The sequence below is a fragment of the Solanum verrucosum genome, unplaced genomic scaffold, assembly GCF_900185275.1.
Source record: "Solanum verrucosum unplaced genomic scaffold, falcon-dt-bn FXZP01000108.1, whole genome shotgun sequence".
NCBI classification, from domain to species: domain Eukaryota; kingdom Viridiplantae; phylum Streptophyta; class Magnoliopsida; order Solanales; family Solanaceae; genus Solanum; species Solanum verrucosum.
Window position 1 is genome coordinate 3258649 of NW_026020274.1, and position 25242 is coordinate 3283890.

The window sequence follows — 25242 nt, forward strand, 5'->3', positions numbered from 1 at the left end:
ACATGCGCGAAACTGCAATGATGCACACTTCCAAGAGATTTACATATAAATAATGATGCTTTTACAACGGATTGATTTTGTAGCCAATTCACAGGACAATTGCAATTTAATATTACACAACTCTATAATTGGTGTACACACTTGTTTCCCTAGTAATATATAAACTAAAGACAGACGTAGATCCATAAGGCGTAAGTCTTAAAATTTGAGGCGTAAGCCCCAAGCATAAAAACGTAAGTCCTGGGCGTAACTTACGCTGGGCGTTTTAATTTATTTTTTTTAACCTTTTTTGCTTTACATCATATTTTTATTATTGGTGTAATGATATTTCTCAAATAGTAATTATAATACTTTTTTCCTTCATTATTGATTATTAATACTTATCTCAAATAAAAATCATAAATCATTGAAAGGTTTACCTTTGCTTATTTTATTAGTAATAAAATTATAAAATTGAATGTACATGAGACTACTTCCTGTAGATCCATGAGACTTACGCCCAATGTCTCTGGGCATACGCCTCGCCCTAAACTGTATAAAACGCCTGATTCCAATAATTAAAATAGGTATAAATAGCGCATTGGAGCCCCGACTAAATCCAAATCGTCCAATGCAAGGCCCAATTAGAAATAGCGCTCCCACATAATTTTCTCCATATAATAAAAAAATATATTAACTAGTACATGAATTAGCACTATATATAAATAAGGTTGAACTCATCGGTAACCCCCTAAAGTTGGCATCAATTTTCACTTAGACACCTCAACTAGGCTTTGTTCATTTTAGACACCTCATGTTGAGTCCCACTGTGTCATTTTGACACTTTTTGTTGACTTGACATAGTGTGTGTGCTGCACCCATTTTGAGCGCGTGAGTTTTTTTTTTTTTGGATTTTTAAAAAAAAGATTCCGTCTTCTTCTTCACTTTTTAGCCCTACCACTTATTCCACCTCCCGCCATGAAAAATCAATGATAAAAAACCTTAGAAAATATGAAAAAATAAAATTAAAAAATATCACTAATTTTAAAAACGTTTATAAGAGAACTTTTTAAAAAAATCATCACACTAATTTTGAAAAGATTTTTTTAGAACAAGACACCTTTTTTTCTTTCAAAAAAGTAGAAGAAGAATGTCATCTATGATTTTCAAAATCAAATTCACAACAAAAAAAAAGAAAAAAAACCTAAAATCTAATGATTTTTAAAAAAAAAAATGGAAGAAGAACCTTAAAAGGGCTGTAGGGTTGGGGAGGCAAAAGGGACGTAAGGCAGATGGCGTAGGGGTGGGGTGATGTAAGGTGGGGTGGGATGGTAGAAAATAGGTAATTTTATTTATTTATTTTTGCTGAAAAATTAGTTGCTTTTTAATAATTTATTTTAAAATTACTTATTTTACACTCAAATGCCACATGTCAACTTTTAATTAGTCATCATGTCATCCACAAGTATATTACACACACATTATAATTTTAGTTGATTGTCAAAAAAGTGTCCAAATGAAACAACGGACCCCTACTTGGGGTATTTAAAATGAACAAAGCCTAGTGTCTAAGTGAAAATTTGTGCCAACTTTAAGGGGCTGCCGATGGATTTAACCTATAAATAACTAAACACGTCATAACTCTAACTAGCAACTAAACGACCTATTGGTGCTAAACCTTCTACGCCAGAAACAGATGAGCTAAAATAAGGAGTAGACAATAACACTATATGTCTATTGTATGAACACGCAGATACTTGCAAGTCTTAACAAAATGCAGAACTAAGTAGGGAAGTTCACCAACATGAAATAATATGCATTTGGAATTCATTCACAAGTAACAGTTAACAGTTGGTACTCTTTTCGAAGATCGGTCGGAACTTAGTAGCTGAAAATTTTCTTTCACCTCCTGCTACAAACTATATAATCAGTTTACTCCAACCATGTCATTATCTGAATTTTCCTCCAAACTTTACATATGAAAATCATCAGCTATTCAAATCTTTCCACTACTTCAACCCTGACAGGTGCCTTCTCAATGATCATATGCACTACTAATATAGGTTGCTTACCATATTATCTCACTGTGGAAAACTTCCACAGTGGATACTGAATGAACAATATGGTTAGAAGATGAAATCTAAACTTTTCTATGGTCAGATTAAAGGTTTACTATCTCCGTAGGGATGACATCCCTTTGGATTGATGATGTGGTCTCTTGCCATGCATCCCACTGTCACTCATACTCCCTTCAACAAGATCATCATGTACTTCTGAGAACTCATTCGTCCATGAGTTCAGCGGAACAACATAACTGTCATCCTTCGAGTTCCTCCTCCTCTCTTCATACCGTTTTACGTTTTCTGATATCTGATGGAAAGTCTTATTTATTTTAGCAATTCCCCTTTCAACTGGTTCGGCAACATGAGATACTGTGAACCTCATATCATCAATTATCTGAAAGATGTGATAACAGAAAACACATTAGTTACACAGTGGGAGAAAAAAAAGAATACCTAAAACAATAAAAGAAGACGTTAAGGAATGAAAATCTTACTATTTCACCACTTCCAACAACTACATCACGAACACTCTGGTGAAATTTTAGACGCTTCTCTCTCTCTTCAGGCCGAGAAATGTGTGCACGGGTAGACCTTTCACAGTCACGAACTTCCTCTGGATCTGGTGGGGTGTCCAGAGCAGCATAGTCTGACAGCACAGCTACATTCCTAACACATCTTTCCCCACGCTTATAAGGCTTTGCTGGGAAAACATAAAGATGCACCACAGCAGCAACGCCCATCTGTTTTACAAGAAAACATTAGATAACTGTAATAAACAATTGCCTAACCTCTGCTCACCAGACAATTCAAAACATCACACAGAGGAACATATGCAGCAACTGTTATCGAGCAAAAGGTTTTCCCCTATTTTGAAATAACAGGTTAAAAAGCAAATCTGGTAAAACCTTGCACCTTCTTAGGTTTGCATTTCTCAACCACCCAAGTAAATCCTAAGTAAATTTCCATCAGAAAAGTAGATAATTATGATGCTCATGAAGAGTATGTTCCTACCATAGTGATACTCCACATTGCATACTAACCAGTCTTCTCTACTCAAAACTTTGAGAAGAACTTCTGCAGCAGCTTATAGCATAATTTGTCGCTCAATGGGTTCAAGGATTATTCCTAGGCTCAATACTTTTTGAGGGCTTACATTATTGCAAAATCTGATGGAATTTTATAAAATAATGAACTCTTTTTTATTAATATTTTCTATCAGAAATCCAAACTGAAGTATCCCAATGTGGCAAGCATAACCATAGACAGATAAAGGGTTGTATAATTCCACTTTGAGCTTAAAACATATCATATTATGTGTGGCGACATGGTAAAGGCCCTATGTAGGAGTCAATTTTGATTTCTACCGTATCATGACATCATCCGGTTTTTACTTACAGCAACGTCACCCTTTACATCATCTGTTAAATCATAAAACCTACACTTACCAGCACATCAAGTGATGACAACTGGCAAGAACAAAGGCACAAATGCACTAACCATTACTATGGGCAGACAATTTCCAATTTTATGCTTCACAAGATCATAAATTACTTTTTAGCTAGCCTTTCAAAAGGCATTTCAATGTTGTAAGCTTACAAGTTTACCCTGCTGCTCAGTCCCTTACATTCCAACTATTTATACATATCTTCATCTTCACTGCATTGGTGTTTCCTATCTTTGTTTTCTTCTTCCCCATTACTCTCATTCATTTAACTCTAGCTTTCTCAGCTCCTCAACACTTCCCGTCTAAAAGTTGAAGTACTTCAGCAACATCTCATTTTTCCTCTCCAATCTCCTGGCTTGACCTTCGCACATAGTACAAGTGCCTGATAGAAGATCTCAAATTGGGCACCCCATTGTCTACCCAATCTAAGGGTATCTTCCTTACCAATGCGGAAGCACTATTCAGCCAAGAAGAGTATCTCTGGGCATAATTACACTTTTATTAGTCTCCATTTACTCAAAGTTGTTGCCGCCCAGGTGGCTACTATATTAGCTGCCTAAGTTTGGCTAGTCTTCTCAAGAGGAATTAGGAATTCAAAATTTCAGATTTAACAGTCTAGACTCTAGAGAGCTCTCGCATAATCCATACATCAGTGCATAAGCATGTGTCTAATGCAGGACTGCATTTATTTTCATGTAACCACTTCTGATTCATGGGGACTTCAGAAGTCCTACGCCTAGGGTTTAGATGCCTCGCCAAATTGACTTCTCTCGGCCAATGTTCTGGACTGTCGATAATTTTGGGGTCAAGTAATAACACCATGTTTTGGCAATCTTTACCCGAGACTTCAATAATTCTTTTCCACCTATTAAATCTTCCAAAAATCTCCGTCCAATTACTCGTGCGACCGATGTCTCTTCTGCAATTTAAATTTTGATATATGGCATTTTTTGACACAAGTCATGACATCTTGGGCAAGAACTTTGGTCTTTGAAATTCTTTATATCAATTCTTTGCTACAATTGATCCTCAGTCCGAAGGGATTAATTAATTCAATAAAAAGTCTCTACTACATGATTCAGATCCACCTTTTCCACTAACCTCAACTAGGATTACAAAAGCTTTTTTTTTTTTTTTTTTAAAGAAAGGTATCTCCACCACTGTGGTTGGAATAGTAAATCTTACTCTCTCAGCTTCAATCTGATGGATAGACTTAGAGACCACCACACACTAATACAATCCCACTATAGGTGCACTATTAAGTATTGAGAAGAAAAGGGTGCACTCTTAAGTCTTGTAATGGCATCAATCTGCAGAAATTCCCAGCATCTATCACCAATTACTCTAAACATGTTTTATGATCAAAGGTGAATTGTGAAGTCTACCAACCTTATCTAAACATGCTTGGGTGTTGCAACAAGTTTTGGGTGTTCATCTTACTGGTGAATTGTAAAAGTTCGCAACCACCAGCTTAGAGACACTTAATGATTATTCTGATACATATCACCCATGATAATTTCTTAAGCTACGACTTTTGAAGTAATAGCTAGTGATTATCTCTTTTTTCCAGAAGCAACCCTCCACATTCTCTGCACCCATCTTCTTACTTCTGCTCTCTTCTTTGATGTCTACCCAAGCCAGCAAACATATTTGCAGTACTCTTCCCTAGGTTTGTTCTCATTTGACATCAATGGAATCTTTAAATTCAATGTTGGTTGATTAATCTCTATCTTCATTCTGGAATTATATCTTCCTGGCTAACTCCAACCAACCTCAGTTAAGTAAATCTCCTGGAAAATTGTCTGGCTCTTTCTCTTACTAAAAATACAAAGATTGTTGCAACATAATAATCATAAAAGTTGCTCTTGTTTCATCCATATGCAGATTCTTCCCCTTCCTTCTGAGACTAGACACATGATGCTTGTGATCCATCGCAAAATGTTGCAGCTAGTACTGGTACAACCGTTGAAGTTTCTTCTTATTTCTATCCATGTATATCAAGACAATTTTTCTGATCAGTTGTCAAGGATTTCCTTCCCAACAAACAACAAGTTCCTTACATAATCCCAATCACAAGAGTTAGCTATTTGATTTGCCATTAGTGTAACTCTATCCCGTGTTTCCAGTTTCCACAAGAAATTGCTATATCAACATCTTAATCTTTAGGGATATTAGTAATTTTAGTCCCTGAAATATTGGTAATTTAAGTCCCTGAAATATTAAAACAGATCACATTATGGTCCTAGCGACTCTGTTTTGAGCACATTTAACCTTCGCTAATTGAAATGTGCATCTTTTATCCTTCTGCATGTGTCTTCACAAATTTAATAAATTTATTGACTGTTAAAATCATATTATTGCACGTGTGTTATATATTGAAATTTGTAACATTATTTTACATTCAGGCTGATAAGAGTTTTAAAGATAATTAAATATACATATTTCCAATGTTAGGGGACCAAAAGCTCACAGTTTAATTAATTCAAGGCTATATAGGCTTAGTGATATAGCATAACATGAGGGGAAAAAAATCAGAATTTACTAATACCTGAGGGATCAAAAGTGTAATTATCCCTAATTTTTATTTATCTTATCCCGGAGTTAAAAAATCAAGTATAAATCCTGTTTTCTTTCAGTTAGATAAAGGGTTTACTTATTAGACATAATATTATCTTTTTGTCAGAAATAACAGTTTTAACTTTGTTTTATCCTGTAGTTGGAGTCTTGCAGATGAAATTCTATTAGTTTTAACCTTTAAGAGTTTTTTTAATGAATAGAGATATCATTGAGAGGCATCAAGAAGAACTCTCACGAAGTTCTAAGAGTGCTAACTTGTTTAGAATTTAATATTCTACAAATAGATTGATACAATGTCAATTGAGTAAGTCTAAAGAGCAAAGAAGATTGATAGTTGTTCTTGAACAGCTGAACTCGATTCTTCCAAGGAAGAAGATGAATTGAGAGAGAAGAGATTGAGAGAGAAAGAGAATTTCTTATTGATCTGAATTGATACCTTTACAATGAAATCAACGAGTTTATGTAAGAAGGGACAGCTGTCCACAAATCAGTTATAACAACTTGTAACCGACTTCCTCTACAACTATTACAACTCACGTGTCAGTCATGCGTCCCACTTAACAGACTCAAATACAAAATTAACGACTAACTCGATTTCTAATCAATTGACATGTAACAATACTCCCCCTCTTCATCTGATCCTTGACCTCAAGGATTAAAATGTGGAAACCGCTGGGTGAAAAACTGATAATCCTCCCAAGTGCTATCATCTTCAGACGCATTGAACCATTTGACTAACAACTGAGTAGCAGGTCTGCCATGCTTCTTGATAATCCTCCTATCAAGAAACAATGCTTCTGGTGTTAAGAGGATGTGACCAGCGTCAACATGAACCTCAGGGAGGGTAGCCGAAACAATATGGGACCCTAACTTCCTTTTGAGCTGAGAAATATGAAAAGTAGGGTGAATTCGAGAGGCAGGGGGTAATTGGAGAGTGTACGCAACTGAACCCACCCTTGCTATAATTTGAAAAGGACCAAAAAACTTGGCTGAAAGTTTTTGGAAAGTAGGAGATTTCAATGATGTTTGTCTGTAAGGATGTAACTTTATGTAGACCCAATCCCTGACTACATAAGACCTATCAGTCCTTCCTTTATCAGCTTGAGACTTCATCCTACTTTGGGCTCTAGCTAAATGAGACTTTAGGCATCTCAAGGTAGCCTCTCTGGCTTGTAAACTCCTATCGACCATGTCAAGTTGGGAGTCGAAAGGCATGTAAGGAAGGAGCGGAGGAGGTGTTTGACCATAAACAACAACATACGGTGTCATGTTAATAGCAGAATGAAATGAAGTGTTGTACCACCATTCGGCCAGGGCCAACCATTGGGGCCATTCCCTAGGTTTCTCAAACGTCATGCACCTGAGATAACACTCAAGACATCTATTAACAACTTCAGTCTGCCCATCTGTCTGAGGGTGGTATGCCGAGGAAGTGAGCAAGGTGACCTTCTGCAATTTGAACAATTCTTTCCAAAACCTGCTTGTAAATACTGGATCTCTATCAGAGACTATGGTTTTTGGTATTCCATGCAGTTTGAATACCCCATTCATGAAAGCCTGAGCCACCTCCACTGCAGTATAAGGGTGCTTGAGTGCCATAAAGTGAGCTGCTTTGCTCAATCTGTCAACTACAACAAAAATAACCTCATGTCCAACGACCTTAGGAAGACCCTCTATAAAATCCATCGAAATATCTTGCCACACTTTGTTTGGAATTGGTAGAGGTTGAAGAAGGCCAGGGTATGCTACATTTTCACCCTTGCACCTTTGACAAACATCACAACATCTAACATAGGCATAGACATCCTGTTTCATTTTCTTCCAGTAAAAATCCTGTTTTAGCCTCTGTAAGGTGGTTGTTATACCAGAATGACCTCCACTAGCACTGTTATGGTATAAAGCTATCAGATCTTTTCTCACTGTAGCCACAGAGACTACCATCATCTTACCTTTTCTATTCAAGATCCCAACATGATAACTGTAGTAAGGCTTAGTAACACCTGCAGTCTGAATGGAAGTGATTAGTTTATGTAGCACAGGATCCTGCAACCACGAGTTCTTAACATCTTTAAGTAGTTGAGTTTGAACCCCAGAAATGCTACAAAGCTGGATGGGTTCCTCTTTTCTAGAAAGAGCATCTGCAACAACATTGTCTTTGCCTTTTTTATATGAAATAAGGTAGTCATAACCAAGTAGTTTGACCAACCACTTTTGTTGGCTAGGGGTGGTGATCCTTTGCTCCATCAAATATTTGAGGGGTTGATGATCAGTTTTAATTACAAATTGCCGACCCAAAAGATACGGCCTCCACTTCTGGACAGCTGACACTAGTGCTAACAATTCCCTTTCCTAAACTGATAGGGCTTGATTCTTTGCGGACAACCCTTGACTGAAAAATGTTATAGGTCTGTGATTTTGTGCAAGTACAGCACCAATACCTCCTCCAGAGGCATCTGTTTCCACTATGAATTCTGTGGAAAAATCTGGTAAAGCTAACACAGGTGCTGAAGTAACAGCCAATTTGAGCTTGTCAAAAGCTTGAGAAGCAGCTTCAGTCCATTTGAAATTTCCTTTCTTCAATAAGTCATTCAAGGGTCTTGCTATAATACCAAAACCTTGGATGAACCTCCTGTAGTACCCTGCAAGTCCCAAAAACCCTCTCAATCCTTTTAAAGTTGTAGGTTGGGGCCAGTTCACCACAACATCTAACTTGCTTCCATCCATAGCAACCCCTTCTTGAGAGATGATATGACCTAAACAGTCAATCTGTTGAACCCCAAATGCACATTTACTTTGCTTCACATACAAAACATTTGCTCTAAGAATCTTGAAAGTTTCCCTCAGGTGAGAAAGATGATCAATCCACGTAGAGCTGTAGACAAGGATATTATCAAAGAATACTAAAATGAATTTTCTGAGATAAGGAAGAAAAATCTGATTCATCAAGCTTTGAAATGTGGAGGGGGGGATTGGTTAGGCCAAAAGGCATGACCATGAATTCATAATGACCTTGATGGGTTCGAAAAGCAATTTTTGGGATGTCAGGCTCGAACATCCTAATCTAATGATAACCTGATCGTAGATCCAACTTAGAGAAATACTTTGCTCCATGTAGTTCATCTAGCAATTCTTCAATCAATGAAATGGGAAACTTATCCTTGATAGTACGAGTATTCAGTTCTCTGTAATCGACACACATTCGCCATGAACCATCCTTCTTCTTAACCATGACTATGGGTGAAGAATATGGACTGGTACTAGGCCTTATCACTCTTGAATCCATCATCTCATCGACCAGCTTCTCAATCTCATCCTTCTGAATTGCAGGGTACCTGTAGGGTCTAATGTTGATAGGAGAAGTGCCTTCCTTCAAGACGATTCTATGGTCATGATCTCTTGATGGTGGTAATTCAGTTGGTACCTCAAACAAATCATTGAAATCTCGCAGCATCTCCTGTATGTCAGCTTTATCCTTACCAACTTCATCACAAGTGTTTATAGAAAAGAAACTACCTGGTTCCCCACTGTACTCCTCCCCCAAATACATACCCACAGAGATCAAGCATAGTTCGGCTGGTTTAGCTAACAATTTATCCATGCCACTCTGTTGTACCAGCTTAGCTGCAGGAGGTTTGACACCCCTCAGAGACACCTTGTGTCCCATGATACTAAACTCCATTCTAAGTTGTTTGAAATTCCACATTTTATCCCCCAAGGTAATTAACCATTGGACCCCAAGGACCATGCTACACCCTCCAATAGGCAGTACTAACATGTCAGAATCGAATGAGACCCCTTCCATTTTCCAAACCATCTTCTTACATATATACTGGCAATGCATCTTCTTTCCATCAACCACAGACACAAGAAAAGGGGAGATAGCAGTTAAAACACATCCTAACCTTTTGGCAATGTTTAAATCCAGAAAATTGTGAGTACTCCCTGTATCAATTAAGACTTGTACAGCCTTGCCTTTAATAGATAATGTAACTCTCATAGTCCTAAAGTCATGCAGTCCATGCATGGCATGAACAGACACATGAGGCAGAATGGCCCCCTGATCATCAGTCTCCAGGGAATGGCCTATCATAGTCAAGAATTCTGCAGGGTCTATTGCAACTTCCTGCTCTAATTCCTCAACACCCTCACTGTCCTCCTCTACTTCCATAGAAAATAATTGTCACTTCTTACAAACATGCCCATAAACATACTTTTCATCACAATTAAAACATAGTCCTTTGTCCTCCTTTCATCCATCTCAGCAGGTGTTAATAATTTGACATTTTTCAGGTTAGGTTTGGGGTTATTAGAAGGTCGTGGAATTTTTGGAAGGGTTTGGATGACTTCTACCAGATTGGTAGGTGGATCCATAAGAAAAAGTGGGAGTAGTTCTGGGGTTGGAAAGTACTGAAGATCCAGAAAATACTTGCTTCTGGATAACTAAGGTTTGTTCCAATATTCTAGCTAAGTTAACTGCCTTATCTAGTGACCTTGGTGCAAGCATTTTAACAGGTAAGCCAACTAACAACCTAATCTTCTGATAGTTCAACCCTAGTGAGTAATTCATCAAAAAGACCGACATAGTCTTGAACAGAGTTTACCTGTCTCAAGTCCTTGAAGTCGCCCATTGGATCGTCAAATAGTTCTGCCCCAAACCTAGCATAGAGGCTTCCTACATATTCAGTCCAACGTGGCCATTCCCTTGACAACCTGTGCTTCATATAAGATTGGTGCCATTGGAGTGCCTTGCCCTCGAAGTTGCAAGATGTCAGCTTAACCTTTGAGTCTTCTGGGGTTTCGTCTAAATCGAAAAATTGTTCACATCTGTGAAGCCATTCCCTCAATCCCTGTCCATCAAATTTAGGGAAATCTATCTGGTAATTACGAGTAGGTAATTGATAATTCCCAGGTCTATTTTCACCCCTAGGAATTCCTTCAGCTAGGGGTCTAACACCACCATGGGTGTTCGTAGATGTTGCCAACAATCTTCGAAATTTGTCCATGGCCTGAGCCACACTAGCATCCACATACTGTCGAATCTCGGTGACGGAGCTGGTTACTCCTTCCATGGAGTGTTTTGAGACTGTCGACCTCCTTGCGCAGTTCCTGCATCTGAGTGTTGTGATCTCCCATTGCCACAAATCAGAGAATACTTTGCTCTGATACCAATGATACAATGTCAATTGAGTAAGCCTAAAGAGCAAAGAAGATTGATAGTTGCTCTTGAACAATTGAACTCGATTCTTCCAAGGAAGAAGATGAAATGAGAGAGAAGAGATTGAGAGAGAGAGAGAATTTCTTATTGATCTGAATTGATACCTTTACAATGAAATCAATGAGTATATGTAAGAAGGGACAGTTGTCCACAAATCAGTTATAACAACTTGTAACCGACTTCCTCTACAACTATTACAACTCACGTGTCAGTCATGTGTCCCACTTAACAGACTCAAATACAAAATTAACGACTAACTCGATTTCTAATCAATTGACATGTAACATAGATCCCCATCATGTACTATGTTTATGTTAAAGTGGATTAGAGTACCACATTGGTTGGGGAGTGGACTGGTGGCCTATTTATATAGATAGGGGAAAACCTCCCGTCATGAACTAACTTTTGGAGTTGAGTTGGGCCCAAGTGTCATATCTTAACGTGGTATCATAGCCAAGTCCACCCCTGTTTGAGCTCCCGGTCCACGCTCCAGTTTGGGTCTGGTGTGAAGGGGATGTTAGAGTGAGTTAGAGTTCCACATTGGTTTGGGTATGGAGGGGATGTTAGAGTGAGTTAGAGTTCCACATTGGTTAGGAAATGGACTGGTGGTCTGTTTATATGGACTTGGGCAAACCACCCTCATGCTAGTTTTTGGAGTTGACTTAGGCCCAAGTGTCGTATCTTAAACAGTTTTAAAAACTTGAATGATACTTACTCACTTTATAACTTTTCTTCTTCCTATCTTTGTTCCACTAGATCTTTGGTACTGCATCACAAACAAGTTATACTTTTAAATGTCAACTTCAGCAGCCAAGTACCACCTAAGAGTGCAGCTCAAAATATATCATGTGGACAACTGTTCCATGTAACAACTTAAATGTACAAGTCCAATATTTAGGGACGTTTTGTGATCTAGCTCTCAATGTCATCAATTTTAAGTTTTGTCACTCAGCTCCCCCCACCCTTCGCTAATTCTAGAACAACTCAATTTCGAGAACGGCAGTGGCATAAAGAGCTAGAATATTTAAGAACACTATGCCTTCACTTAAATACACTGAAGTTCATAGCCAGAATATTCCAGCAGGTCGTCAATGCAAAACCAAAAGTTAGCACATATCCCATGCCAAAATAAAACATTTCTAATCATGAGCCTCTGTTGGCACAAGAAATAGTGATCAAGCAATGACGAGTGTACGAAACTGATTCAATAAACACAACTGACCTCAATACAGATGATATAGTCCTGGATCCGTGTCTTCAACAGCTGCGCCAAAGAACCTTTGAATGTTCCAAATGACAAGAGAAAGGCAACAGCTATACCTTGCCACCACGTCAAGAATACAATTGACTTGAATACCAGAAACTTCGCCAACGGCTTAATCGGTGCTAATTTATTCTTAGTGACTGAATAAAACTGCACAAGGCAATATAAGGCCCACGTCTGGCTAAAATTAAGAACAACTGCCAAGTACGGATAGCTGCAAGAATTAACACTCGGATTAACGTTGTGAAAAGCTTGTGCTTTCATGACATATCCAATATATGACATAAATTCAATTAATCCAGAGGCTCGGCTAGAGATTTGCAGTAGAAAAGTCACAAAATAGGTAGAAAAAATACTGATATCTTTGAAGTATCAAGGAAAACCTGGATTGACTTACGCATATCTCCACTCAAATTTGCCTTCACCATAGATGCCAAAAAGATGAAAAATCACAGCCAGTAAAGCACATATCATCTTAAGTATCATCTGGAAGGAGAATCCTTAGTTATTCAGTATATAGAAACATGACGGAACTGTCAAAATCCACAGCAAATTACTAGAGGGGCACATACATATTGCACTATCCCAATTTTTACTGCTTGATAGAAGTCAGAACCAAGATACCACTCCTTGATAAAGCAATTCAATGGGAAAGGATGTTCAACAACTCCATATGCATAGGCATCATCCAGCAGAGGCAAGCTGGAACTTACAACACTTTGACTTTCCATAAATTCGATGGTGTTTTTCTCTCCACCTATGTCATGTAGCTCATATGAGAATCATCTTTAAAGAAAGAAACTTCTAAAAGAAAAGAAGCTAGCATAATTTTATCCCAGTAGAGTACTGAGAATTGAGAAAACCATACAACTCCATTGTGACATAAGATGCAAAAGCAACATGGATGGAGCAACATTTGGAAAAGGTTGTGCGAATAATAAACACAATTATAATTACACTAACAGACTCCAAGCTGGTAACCGAAGCACTTAAATTTTTCAAGGTGGGCTTTTTCCAAGGGACAACTTAAAATAGGAGAAGAGGGCAACAACCTACGCCTGAAGACATACCTAAGCAGGCTATCAGATATCTCTCGAAGCAATATAGTGCAAAAGCCTCATAACAATCGCGTATGATCTCACAGTTGAATGCGGCATTTGAGTCCATTAAAGATAAGAACTGTCAGGTAAATGCAAAGAACTGGTCAAACATTCAACAAAAACCCTTACTGAATCATAAATATGAAGAAAGACAACATGATATTCTTAAATTTAGGGTGTGACTATACTGTAAAATTAGACATATAGGTTGTTGAAGATGCACCCAAGTCAATTTTAACTTAAAGTACCACATTTTTACCCTTCACATCCATTCCTTCAATTTTTTTATGATAAGGAAAATACAGATAACCCTTTTCATCCATTCTTTCATGACATTTTTTTTTTTTGGAATTTATGCTATGCTAGAGCATCTGCACCACCTCATATACTTTATCTGTTTCCTTTTATCTAAGTTTTCCCCTGTTTAATTGGCAGTTTAACCATTTGTTAAGGCTTTCATTTGTATTTAGCTGAATAAAGAATACATATTTCGTTCATCAGTTCTTTTTTCATGAGAAATGAATCATGTGGTAATTGCTCAGAAATTATTGTGGACCAAGAAACAATATTAACCGACACTAGAATAAACAGGGAACCATGAATTCTGTTCCAGAGGCATCACAAAATCCAAACCTCACCCACAAACATATCAAGTGTTCGCCGTAGGAGTATAGGAAATGAAATACAGAGACATTATCCAAGTCACAGTAAGTTACCAACTGATCTTTTTTTTTTATATAAAAAATACCTAAATGCAGAACTGACAAAAACCTAAAGTGACTTGCATTTTCTTATCTTAGCCCTTCTTTTACCATCTTTGTAAGCATAACTGGTCCTTTTGGTGTTGTCCATAGAGAGATTTATTTCAAATAATAATAATAATAACTGTCAATGTCTCAATATGTTTATAACAAACTTTAAAGACCACTTCCAAATAAACTGGAGAAAATGCTAGCAGACAAGCTAAAGGTTCTCTTACCGATTCCACTGCATAAACGGGAACCATCAAGATCAGTCCAATCAAAAACTTCTGCTCCTGTGATAAAAAATAATTCAGTCTTATCAGTTTCTCTAAGACAATTAAGCTAAGCAATGCCACAACGACCAAGTGTCCGTACAAAAATAACAATACAAGCATGTATTCAATCAAGCACCACAAACTGATCCAAAAAGAAAAGATCAACAGCCCATAGGATCAAATGATGTATGCAAGTAAAAAATAACTTCAAGAAGATTGAGCAGGTGTAAGCAAAAACCTCAGGCTGCTTGTATGCAGCTAGATGCTCAACAATTAGATACATAGACAGGACAACAGCCGCCAGTACAAAAAAACCAGCAATGTATACAGCCCAACTATAAAGTGGAGATGATTCTGAAATTATGTTCAGCGACCACATCTTTCTAGAATTGCTTGATGATTCAACCAAAGTGATGGAACATAGTAGCGAGACTAAAATTCCCCTCCATCCCATTTCAAGATGCTGCTTCTCAGAATCTCTAGAAATATGGCCCACAATCAGGATGATCCAAAACTCAAGCACAAGCTTCCATGTCACCGAAGATAGAATTAATCACTTTAGCTTCCTTCCTAAACGAACTTATATAAGGCAGGTTGCCTCAGTTTCAATTAGTTCTCTCCAACAGAACCATGAACCAGACATGTGGGCATCAGAAGGATCCCACATAATACTTCATATCCATAAAAAACTGATGCCGAATGAGGAGGATCAAATTCTCAATATCCTGCCTTCGCAAACCCTGCCACAAACATTTGAATGTAAGACGGAAAACTTATGCATTATTACTCCGATATTATCAATAGGATGATATGGGGGAAATAATAGAAAAGAAGAAAGAATAACATCCTCAATCGCAATGTAAATATTTTGAGCATGACATGTACTAGAGAGACAGGAACTTCATTTTTAAATTTCTCTGCTTGCTAAATATTGTAATCAGCTTTCAGATTCCAGAAGATACCCTTATCTCATAGAGTCATGGCCAATAGAAAGGTGTAACCCAAGATCCACTGTTTAAAGTCAATATTTTACCAGATAATACAGATGCATCAGGAGTTCATTTTCCCTAATGTAACAGCAACCATTATTAGCCATATATTGACACATCAATAAGCAAAGTCAAATGCATATCTTTTGAGCATGACATGTTCAAGAAAAGCCAGTACTTGTGCTCTTCCCATGTTTCTGCTTGCTAGGATCGTGACCAGGCATTTGGATTATGGAAAATCTTTTACTTCATAAAGATGTGACAAACAAAAAGGACTAACCCTAAATCCCTTGTTTGAGGTTACTATTTAAGCAGATACGAAAAATACATGCAGAATCCAATCATACTATAGCTTCCATGTTGGCATACCGCATACCTCCATTAAAGGACTTAGATGAAGTGTTAGAAGCTAAGGAGATGCAAAACAATGTTGTTGAGCTTCAATGGAAGATCAAGACGATGCTTATCGTGGAAGAAGAGCCCAAGAAAACTATGGGGAAGAGAGGTCTACGTGTTACACGTATTTCATGGTCCAAGCCCAAGAGGAGGAAGATTGGGGGCCCACAGACCCCAAGGGAGCTGAAAATGATGTCCACAGTAGGCTGAGAATCACGCCCAAAAGGTGGAATTCATACCCAAATTCGAGTGCTAGGCGTGAGTTTTTGGTGCAAAATTTGCACTTCTTTCCTTACTTTTTGTTAGGTAGTTTTGGAAAAAAGTATGATATTAATTTTACATGCTTTCCTAATTTATAAGTTTCCAAGTTCAAAATTTTCTCGTTAGGTTTTACTACTTATTATTTCCATAAAAAGTAGGATTCCAATCTCATGCTATTTGCGATAGAGTTGGACAATTCCTCCCTATATATGGTGGTGGCTTTTGTTCTCTTAGACAACAACATTCATAATATTTTTTTGAGAAGGTTAACCGGTATTATAAACAAGAGAAGTACACCAATAGTGTTCTCCTGAAGTAATTACATCAAAAGTATAAAGGAACAACATTCATAATATTATTGAGTATTCTTTTCTTTAAACCTTCCTGTATTGGTTACTTAAGATTTATCTTACAACCATACGACAATGATTCTTTTAAGAGATAAGATACTTCTTCACTTGATATTTGTGGTTCTTACTTGATTAACTGAAGAAGGTAATTAATCTTATATTAATTATTGTCCTTAATATTCAATTAGGGATCTAGATCACTTCATCTAAGTTCTTGAATTAAATCTACTAGTTAGGTTTACTACAATCAATTAGTGTTCTTCATTTAGCCTTATATTAATTATTATCCTTAATCCGCTAATTAGGTTTACCACAATTAGTTAGTGTTCTTAGTCATTACTTTGGAGATTCTGAAATTTATTTCTCGAATCTCGTCTATCTTATTTTTGTAGTCTTTAATCTTTCTTATTTTTCGCTTCCTTATTATTTCCCTATTGTCTAATTCGAAACAACCTCTCTACCCTACCCTTCCCAGACCCCACACTCACTTGTGAGATTACATTAGATATGTTGTTGTTATTGTTCTTGTTGCATTATTTTTCTTGTTTTTATTTCAAGTAACCCGATTGATATCACTTAATGTACCAACTAGCACTGTTAAACCAAATATTCACACATCAATCGGCAAGGTGAAATGAGCACTCAAGAACTATCAATAATCCAATGTTTCACCTATCTTGTCACAAATTAGATTATTTGTCCACATGTAGAAGTCTCCTTTAGTTCACAGAGAGGAAAAATAGATATAAACGGTGTATATGATACTCAAGGCTATACTAGATTTTATTATGCTTCAGAGAGCATCATGTCCAATTTTCTCTATTTAAATTCCAAGCTCCTTAAGCTGCACACACATCATTATTCTTATTCCTCTCCTCTAGAAGTTCTCCTTGACAGTACAATTTACTATTTGAGTCGTCCATGATCTATGAAAATCAAAATCCAGGTAGATGTACAACTCCACTGCTACACCGCAATGATCTTCAATGATTTAAACTTCAAGACTTCTCATATTATGGACTTCATAAAAACAAATTACCCAGAATCAAACAGTGCTTGAGTACCTAAATGCTTTCTGACCCAAACGGATAAAAAGGAAAATGATAAGTCCAAGACAGGTCTGACGATGAATTTAAAAGAAAATAGTGTTCCCTTTATTTATTTATAGGGAAACCAAGCGAGCCATATCGAACCATAACTAGGGATGGCAATGGGACAGAGCTGTTGCGGGGCAGGGTGGCTTATAGTGTTTGCATGGCAGTGCGGGTTAGAGCTTTTGCGGAGCGGGTACAAAATATTTTTGAAAAAATATTTTGCGGGGGGGGGGGGGGGATGAGGGTAGCCAAGAATTTCGCAATACTTAACTACTTTCACATTCCGTTTGGCTAATAAACACACTAGTCAAAAAATAAGGCAATACTCTATACATTCTTGCATAATTCAATCTTATCCCAACACAACATGGACAATGCCAGAGCATACCGCTGATCTGATGAGCTGTTGGATTAGAAGAGGCGGAAGCAAGAATCAGAAAAAATGGTGGAGGATAATACCCTCATGCATATGGTGGACAATTTGGAAAGAGAGAAATGGAAGGTGCTTTGAAGATAAGATCAGGTCCATTCATGATGTGAAATAGAAGTGCCTGGAAACCTTATTTTTTTGGTGTAAACAGAACTGTATAGAGGAAGTAGAGGAGTTGGTTGATTTCCTAGGTACTTTGTGAAGTTCAGATTTGAATCTCACTCCCCTGTAACATGTTTTTGGTAGTGGCCAACAGTCCTAATGCTGAAGAATACAACAGTACTAATTCTCAAAATTCAATCTTATCCCAAGTAATTATGAAGAGGGATAAAACACCAAAAAAATGCTATTTATATCACTAAAAGTTTTTAAAAAGTCTTTTATCTGCTTAGAATGAATTGATTGTGTTGTGCAGTACATAAACTAACAAACAATTATTTTATATATGAAGAAAGTAACACGCAGCTACTGTGTCCTTCTCAAAGTGCAGGGATATATGTGGTGCTTTAATGGATTTATGCGGGGTGGGGGGGGGGACAAAAGCAAAAAAAAATACATTGCTATGCAGGGCTGGGCAAAATCTTTGCGGGTTTGCCCTGCACCCACCCCATTGCCATCCCTAGCCATAATAGACGGTCACAGACAAACCCTTTAAATAGCTATGCATTTAGTTCCCAGTAAATGAGTTCAAGAACTCATTATGCACTTCACTATGTTTAAAACATAGTCTTTACTGATCAAAAAGAATGTATAACATAGTCCAAACTATCCCAAATGACCATACGAGCCAGATAACCCAAACAAAATAATCAAAAAGAATGTATAACATAGTCCAAACTATCCCAAATGACCATACTTGCCAGATAACCCAAACAAAATAAACAAGGAACATGGCTTTCTCCAGAATAGCAGCAGATTAAAAAGCCAAATAAGCATACATATAAAACCCACCACCTCTTTTGAAGTTTCTTACATAAATTAAACCTAAAAAAGAAACCACTCCAACAATTAACAAACCAGCAGACAAGTAAATTCCACCTCTTTCGATTTCTCTCACATAAACTAAGTTTTAAAAGGAAAAGATGGAATTGCTACAGCACGTGCATTCCAACATATCTATTGGCAAAAAGGGAGTTTCCAAGTACATAGCCAAGTAAATCACCACAAACACCAATTAATTTTTCTACCGAACAGCTCTTATCAATCACAAAATTAGTAATAACTAATCCCACCTTCTTCAAATTAAACCTAGAAAAGAAACCACTCCAACAATTAACAAACCAGCAGACAAGTAAATTCCACCTCTTTCGATTTCTATCACATATAAACTAAGTTTTAAAAGGAAAAGGTGGAATTGCCAAAACACGAGCATTCAAACATTTCTATTGGCAAAAAAGGAGTTTCCAGGTACATAGCCAAGTAAAGCACCAGAAAACACCAATTAATTTTCTACCAAACAGCTTTAATCAATCACAAAACTACCATACAAAGTAATCGCTAATCCCACAACCTTCTTCGAATTTCTCACATAAAACTTTCCAAAAAAAAAGACAGTTCATCTGCAAACTGTAACCAGAAATGAAGCAAAAATACAAAAAAAAAAAAGAAAGAGGGAAAAGTTAGAACGAACCCTAGAAAGTGTAGCAAGAGTGTCGCGAAAGGGAAGTTACAATCGATACTTTACAATTCTTCAAACTTCTTCCTGAATGAAGATTGAAAAACAACAACAACAAACAATGCTGTAAAACAGAAATCGTAAGGAGAAAGACAGATTGATCTAACAATTTTTCTCCAGAAATTTTGAATTGAATGGCAGGTGTTCTTCAAGAGTTGCGTATTGCATTTGCATATTATTTCTCGTTTTTAGCTTTGCTTCGGCAGTTGGGTTGGGCGAAAATTGAAATTCGAGAATACACTTAAGAAATCAATGACATTAAAGTGACAGCCCGGTGTATACTTTTTCGTATTACAGATAAGTATCTAACCGTTCAATTTGTGGGGACGATTCATCGAACGGTTTATAGTGAACTAGGGTCAGTATCTTTAGAGTCACGTTGCAAATGCTTAATTTTTATAGGGATACGTGCGATAAGCTGTCCACGTAAGCGTGATTACATGGCCGTAGGATAGTTTTTAAGGTTACACGTCATGATTATATTGTGAGGTGACGTGTTTGTTTGATTACTTAATTATTAAGGATATTGACCTTATGGACTTTTCGGTATGAATCCGAATTTAATTAGATTTTAATGTGTGTATCAAACACCGGGTGAGAAACAAAAAAAGAAAATTAGGACACCTTCAATTTTGGAACAACCAATTAAATATATCATATCAACAAAGAATGTGGTGTGGTTGATGATTGATGAGTAACATCTTCATTAATTAGGGATCTCAAATTTGAATCTTCACTCTTGAATATGAAAAAATCTTTGATACAAAGCGTTTTTCTTCTAAATATGCCTCTACACCGCGCGAATTGATTAATTTAATCAACTATATTGCAAATGTGTTTGTTTTAATATATTATTTTCATACAAATTATGACAATTAAATGTTATTGTTGTAAAACTTAAGAACAAAAGAACAATATAAAGAGGAAGAGAAGAAGAATAAAAGACAAGAGGAACAATAAACTAACTTTCTTTCTTTCAAGTGTTCACCAAACCTTCAAGTGTATACAATATGAACCCTTATGCCTCTATTTATAGTGTAATATAGAGGCATACAAAAGGTTAGTCATAAACATGACATTAACATGAATATAATGGGAAGGTTATGGAAGTGAAAGGTTACAAGAATAATAGTTATAAATGTGGAGGTTATGGAGGTTATGGTTATCTTCATAATGGAGGAAAGTATGGAGTAACTTCTTGATGTAGTGGGCATCCACAATATATTATTTTATAACACTCCCCCTTGGATGTCCATAAATAATATGTCTCGTTAAAACCTTACTAGGAAAAAACCCCGTGGAAAAAAATCCTAGTGAAGGAAAAAGAGTACACATATCTTTTAATACGCTTTGAATGTTGCCTCGTTAAAAACCTTACCAGGAAAACCCAATTGGGATAAAACCATGGTTAAGGAAAAGAGAACAATACGTATTTTTCTCCCCCCTGATAAAAACTTTACTTGATATCTCGGAGACGATGCATTCCAATATTATATCACAACTTCTCAAATATTGATGTTGGCAATCCTTAGTGAATAAGTTTACAAGATATCACTTGAATGGGTCTTTGAACGTCTATCTCACCATTTTGTTGAAGATCATGTGTGAAAAATACTTTTGGTGAAATATGTTTTGTCTGACCTCCTTTGATTGTATCCTCCCTTCAATTGAGCTATATATTATTTTCGTAGATGGTGGTTAGAATATCCTTTGCCAAAGGAAAATCACATATTTTCTGAATATGATAGATCATGATTCCAACCATACACATTCCCGACTTACTTCATAGATCAATATTATTTCTGTATGATTTGAAGAAGTGGTTACCAATGTTTGTTTCTTTGAATGCCAAGATATCGTTGTGCCTCCATATGTAAACAAATAGCTCATTTGCGATTGAGCTTTATGCAGATCAAATAAATATTTTGCATCTACATAATCAAATCATTTCTAACTCAGAGATTGATCATTTCAATTTTATATGTTGCTCGTCTTTTCTTCTCAAAAAAAAAATCACGCATCTTCTATGTGTTGAGTCACTTTCTTTGTTAGTTTCTTGGCATAACTTGAATGATAATATGGCAATCCCCTCACATAACTTTTTATATGTATATCAAATAATCTTCTAGCATTTGCATAACCATCAATCTGTAAGTGCACTGTTGGAATGTATACGTCCACGTTTTCTATGGGACCAGGTCCTCAGCACAGTTACAATAACAGAAAATAAACAAAGTGCTGAAAGTAAAGATTGCACAATAACTTTAAGTGGAAACCTCCTTGCTCAAGGGAGTAAAACCATGACCTGGCCTGCCAGGACTTTTCAAACTTCTTTCACTAATCTTCTCCAAGCAAAAGCAAAAGCAAGTTTACAAACCGAGATTAGCCTACTAATCCCAACTCTAAGCAATACCTCCTATTACTTAGATGAGCCAGAGCAGATACAACACCGCTCACTATACTAATCCTAACTGATTAATATAGACTTTTTAGAGTAAGAACCTAAGTTACCCTTAACCTAGTTTTTACAATGATTCAAACAAGTTTGAAACGTTTCTTTCACAAGTGAAACAGATCTTACAATATCAGAACTATTACAAGCAAACAAAATAACAGCTCGTACAAAAAGCTCTTGAAGCAATCGATCAAATCCCTTGTTGTTCTTGAAGCTTGAAAGACTCTCTATTTGAATGAATAATATTGTTGTGTCTTGTTTGATATATACCATAAAGAGTTATTACCAAACGTACAAGCAACCACCTTGTTTCTGATTGGTGAAGTACTCTGCAGCTTCACCAACTTTCTGACGCAGACAGCTTTTACAGCTATACCGCACTTTGACAGCTGAATGAGTATTCATACTCTGCAAAGGACCAAGTCCCTGCACTTGTGAGGAGATCATCAAAACACCAAAAGGCATAAGCTCTTATCATGCACCAATTGCACTAATACATGACATTTTAAATCATTTTCATGAGATCAAAAGATTCTTTCTCTGTGTTAAGCAAACTCAAAACCATTGGGTACTCAATGGAATTGCTTTAAGGCATTTTAAATCCTTCAAGGATTTTCATATAACTTCATCGTCTAGTTAGACATAATAATCATTATGCATATTCAAGTATTTCATCTATTGCTAGACTGAAACAAGTCTCATTGCATCCACCATTGAAGAATATATCTCCATTTAATAATGTCAGGATTTTTGCGAAACCCTTTATGCCCCGAGTCACAAACCACGCTTTATATCTTACGGTTATACTTTCGCACAATGATTCATTTATACTACATTGACATTATATTTTGATCCATGAACTATAAGATCAAAAACATCACTTTTCTAAGTGAAACAAAATATACTTGAATAGTGCCAATCATTTATCTGTCAACACTATATGATAGATTCAAATTTAAGATCCTCGTAACCATTTATAGCATTGAGTGCTACTTCATATTAAAGATACCATCGACGATCATTTTGATATCGATTCCAATATGACATAACATATCGAGATCTCTTTATTTATCATCATTTTCAGGTACCTCAACCTTTGCCAAGGTTTTATGAAGTGTTATGTCATAGTGCTCTTTCAAAGCACTTACCTCATTATCATGACCATTTTGATAATTTGCTCCTCTTCTTCCTCAAGGAGTTTTACATTTGGAATCAATTGGTCTATCACGCTTCTGGCGTACCATAGACTCTGTCCTTTAAGGACTATTTATTGGAGCATTTGCAGCTTAATTAAAATATTGGGTCAGCAAATACATCTGGCAAATTATTTGCAACATTTTGCAAATGAATTATCTCGTGAACTTCAAGTTCATATTTTTTTTAACGAAGATCTAGATAATTCACCCCACACATAATTTTCAGCTGCTAAACATATCTCCCCTAATGTTAGGAATCTAACATTTACCCCCAACCTCATTTGGGGATCCATCTTTGTGTGGTGGAGCAATAAAAGCATATGTGCACACATGAAATTTTTAGATGGAAATTATTTGGTTCCTGACCCTGAACCAATTGTGATGGGAGAACCTTGTTGGCTTGATGCATACACGTTAAACAAACTCATCTCATATCAAATTTTATTCGAGAGATTTGTTCTCATAATCAATGGTCTAGCTATAATTGGAGGCAAACAATTTCTGCTAAATCAACCAACATTATCAACATAATTTTATAGTTTGGAAATGTGCTCTTAATTTAATAATTCGAGCAAACAACCTTACAAAAATCAATTTGTAAGTTGATACAAATGCACATGTGGCCATACCATAGATGCATCTATTAAATCATAATAGTAAGCGGTCCACATGGCAGGTGAACAGGCCCATATTCAACTTTCTATATGTTTCAAATAATTTCAAGGGATACCTCCGCACCTTAGTTGATACAATTATCATTTTATCATGAGAACAAGAAACACAAGAGAATTCTTGAAGAATCTTTTATTTCTTCAAACATATAGTCACATGAATTCTCAATTTCTTTTGCATCACATCTGAACCAAAATGGTCAACCGGTTATGCCAACTGATATTTATTCTAGTAAACTTCTAGTTTACTTTTGCATGTGATTCCTTCATCATGTCCATATCTTAACAAACAAGAGAAAGACGGGTAACCTTTTATGTAAATAGTCATAACCCGCTTTGATTGTAGTAATCTAAAGATATTTAATCTTTCAATAATTTACAGTCTCAATATAATAAATTTTATTTCAATTCCTTCGAAACTTAAAAAGTTTCTTTTGAGACTTACTACAACCCCAATATTATGAACTATTTCATTCCTCCAGATAGTAACAAATTAGCCCTTTCAGAACTCTCAATTAATTTTGTGTACCATCACAAATTTCACAACACCATTCTTATGGTGACCATCTCATTCAAGGAGAAAATTATTATTATTGTCATGGTTAAATTTATTACATGCAAGACTTATTTCTTGATAACCAATGACAAATTTGTGTTGCCACACAATAATATTTATTTTGGTCATGACCACAACCTTTATAGAAAAGAATTACTTCTTTCTTTTGCCCTCCAATAGTTCATGATAAAACATACCACAATATTTGTGTAGTACTCAAAGTATATGATCAAAATGACCATTTATGTCAAAATATATTATTTTTTTCAATATCTCAAACCTCCCGTAGAGGTGAGATATGACATTTATCCAACCACACATGAACATGTTCTTACCCATACGAACACAAGTCACATTCTCTTCAAGAAATGAACCATAACCATTTGTACATGCTCCATAAGTTTTTATCAGAAACTCATTGTCATGCTTTGGCATTATCAAATTTATGTGACTCACCTCAACATCACTTTAAGAGGTTAAATGTACCAAATGTACTAACACTTTGTATT

General features: G+C 36.3%; 1 protein-coding gene across 1 annotated transcript; it reads right to left on the reverse strand.

Annotated features, from left to right (window-relative positions):
• Positions 1–1852: 1852 nt before the first annotated feature.
• LOC125834141 (protein LAZ1 homolog 1) lies at positions 1853–15400 on the reverse strand. The gene is made up of 8 exons (XM_049513332.1): positions 14899–15400; positions 14622–14678; positions 13613–13721; positions 13115–13299; positions 12940–13028; positions 12501–12756; positions 2537–2782; positions 1853–2436 (listed from the first exon to the last, which is right to left on the reverse strand). Exons 1-8 carry the CDS (start codon positions 15112–15114, stop codon positions 2152–2154), a joined length of 1443 nt encoding a protein of 480 aa, XP_049369289.1. The 5' UTR covers positions 15115–15400; the 3' UTR covers positions 1853–2151.
• Positions 15401–25242: the final 9842 nt, after the last annotated feature.

Bases quoted from the DNA above. Each gene is read 5' to 3' on its own strand.
- LOC125834141 (XM_049513332.1), bottom strand. From the start codon at position 15,114: ATGGGATGGAGGGGAATTTTAGTCTCGCTACTATGTTCCATCACTTTG. The intron at 14,679-14,898 runs GTTTTTGCTTAC...TTTTTATCACAG, and splicing joins CTGCATACAAGCAGCCTGAG to GAGCAGAAGTTTTTGATTGG. The intron at 13,722-14,621 runs GTAAGAGAACCT...TTTACCTGACAG, and splicing joins CCGTTTATGCAGTGGAATCG to TTCTTATCTTTAATGGACTC.